The sequence below is a fragment of the Chrysochloris asiatica genome, unplaced genomic scaffold (assembly GCF_000296735.1).
Source record: "Chrysochloris asiatica unplaced genomic scaffold, ChrAsi1.0 scaffold00058, whole genome shotgun sequence".
NCBI classification, from domain to species: domain Eukaryota; kingdom Metazoa; phylum Chordata; class Mammalia; order Afrosoricida; family Chrysochloridae; genus Chrysochloris; species Chrysochloris asiatica.
In genome coordinates, this window is record NW_006408576.1 from 10933957 (window position 1) to 10936430 (window position 2474).

Below are 2474 nucleotides of genomic sequence, written 5' to 3' on the forward strand. Positions count from 1 at the left end.
TCTCCCCATCCTAACTTCTATGGAGCATTCTGACCATCCTTCTTCCAAGATAGATTTACTTCTCTGGTAGTTCATGATGCCTTCAGATTCTTCTCCAACACCACAATTCAAATGCATCAATCATTCTAAGGTTTTTCTTACTCATTGTCTGACTTTCACATGCACGTGAGGCTACCATAGCTTGAGTCAGACTCACCTTAGTTCTCAAACTGACATCTTTGCTCTTTTTTTTTGACTCCATATAGTAGTTTTAATAAAGGCAAATATAATTCGTATTCATTTTAAGTATCACAATATTTTGTGCATTCAACTAAATTCTAAAGAATCAAAAGTTTTTAAACTTATGATTTCTAGGAACTTAAATCTCATTCCTGACAAAAAAGTGTTTCTCTTGCTAATAACCATGTAAGCCAGAAGACCTAGTTGGACTGGCAAAAGAATCCATTTTGGAAGAAGTGCAGCCAGAGTGCTCCTTGGAGGCTAAGATGGCCAAACTTCTTCTCTCATACTTTGGACATATTGTCAGGAGGGACCAGTCGCTGGAGAAGGATATCATGTTTGGTAAGGTGGAGGGACAGAGAAGAAGAGGAAGACCCCCAATGAGATGGGTTGGCCAAGTGGCAGCATTGATGGACTCAAGCATGGCAACAGTAGTGAGGTTGGCCCAGGATCGGGCAGTGTTTCGTTCTGCTGTGCATAAGGTCCCTATGGGTCGGTACTGACTCGATGGCACCTAGCAACAAGAACAACTTGTTCCTGGAGAATGTATGGTGTCTTTTACTGAGTCCTTATTTCTTTATCAAATGCCTTCACCTTTTTTTCTACTACTGAATGAAATGCTTTATTGCCAAGTTTATTTATATCAAATCCTGCAAGGGTAATTTAAAAGTTTATTGAACTCTTCAATTTTACCTACAATAAGAATAAGTTTGTCATGAGCCCAAAAAACAAGATTTGCATTAGACAAATGTGGTATGAACAAAAAGCATACAATTTCTTATGGAAACATAACATGCAGATTTTGACCTTGTGGGAGGTGGTTTTACTCCTCTCTGTAACTAGTAGCAGTCATCCCTAGAGTTCAGTGTGGTTAGTGGAAGAAGGTTCACAAAGATCTGATTTTTCACTGCACAGCTTGTCAGTTAGATCATCTACTTCTTGGGCCATAAGTAAGAATATTTCATCTTCATACTCTTCTGTTATCGTTTCACATGTGAATTTCAAAGGTCTGTAAGCATCAGAATAAAAATGGAATTGTTTAAATTCTGTGTATATATTGTCTCCTTTCCTTGGAGCAAATCTCTCAAAAGTTCTCTCTTTAGTTACAGGGTCTTCTTCAAGTTTGTAGTCATTAATCCGCTCACATACTTTATCCAAAAGGTCTGTTAAGAATGCCTTCGACTGAGCTAAGGGAATCTTTCTCTTCTCCTGTGTCCCATCAGGATTTACTCAGGAGGAGGCCACCTTGGTCTTCTTCTGCCAAGCCTTTGGTGTCTTCATACTCCACTTCGTCCATCAGGGCCTTGCATTGCTAACCAAGACACAAAACATGCTCCCTGGGTAGATAATGAGGTAGTGATTTTGCATCGGAAATGGAGAGAGGTGAGAAACAGTCCATCTTTGCTCTTGAATACTTTAAAGAGGTCTTGTGCAGCAGATTTACCTAATGCAATAAGTTGCTTGATGCCTTGGCTGTAGTTTCCATGTGCTTTGATTGTGGGTTAAAGTAAAATGAAATCATTGACTTCAATCTTTTTCCCATTCATTATGAGGTAGTTTATTGTCCCAGTTGTGAATATTTTTGCTTTCTTTTTATTTATTTATTTAATTTAGGTTTTTATTGTGGATTGATTGAAAGTTTACAGGGTAGATCATCAGTTTTACATTCAACAAATCATACAACTTGTTTCATCACAATGATTACAATCCCCTCCAAGTACCATCAGTTAAAGGTATTTCTATATTCACTTTAGCTCTTTGTTTTTTAAAACACTCAGGCATATATAGTAATTTACACCACCAAAGGGTACATTCTGCAAGTCTGTCTCTTGGCCTCCCTCTCTTCCAGTGAATCTAGAGTCCTAAGCCACTCCCTCTCTCCATGTCTCCATCTCTGCCTTTATCTCTGGCGTCACTGCTTCTCTGGATAAAGTTCCGCATTCCGCTTGTGCTCTTCTCCCTTGATGGCCCTAGGTTCCTTTGTTTCTGGACTGTAAGATGAACTACTCCCCTGTTTTTGTAATACAACTTCTATCTTTACAATTATGACAGACACAATTAGTCATGATAACAATTACTCACTATTGAATCATAAGATTGTTATACCCATCTCTCTTAACCAGACCCATCTAGACAAGATGAAAATTACTAAGTGGGGACTCTTTCTTCCCCTACATACTCTTAAGCCAAAATCCCTCTTGAAACCTTGCAAGCCAGTCACTTCATGCCTTTATTACTCCTTCATTTTAGGTTGT

The 2474-nt window shown here is 38.6% G+C and overlaps 1 protein-coding gene across 1 annotated transcript; it reads right to left on the minus strand.

Annotated features, from left to right (window-relative positions):
• Positions 1–1074: 1074 nt before the first annotated feature.
• Positions 1075–1516, minus strand: LOC102814973 (protein canopy homolog 1-like). Its single transcript, XM_006864001.1, has 2 exons — positions 1450–1516; positions 1075–1367 (listed from the first exon to the last, which is right to left on the minus strand). The coding sequence occupies exons 1-2, from the start codon at positions 1514–1516 to the stop codon at positions 1075–1077; spliced, it is 360 nt and encodes a 119-aa protein (XP_006864063.1).
• Positions 1517–2474: the final 958 nt, after the last annotated feature.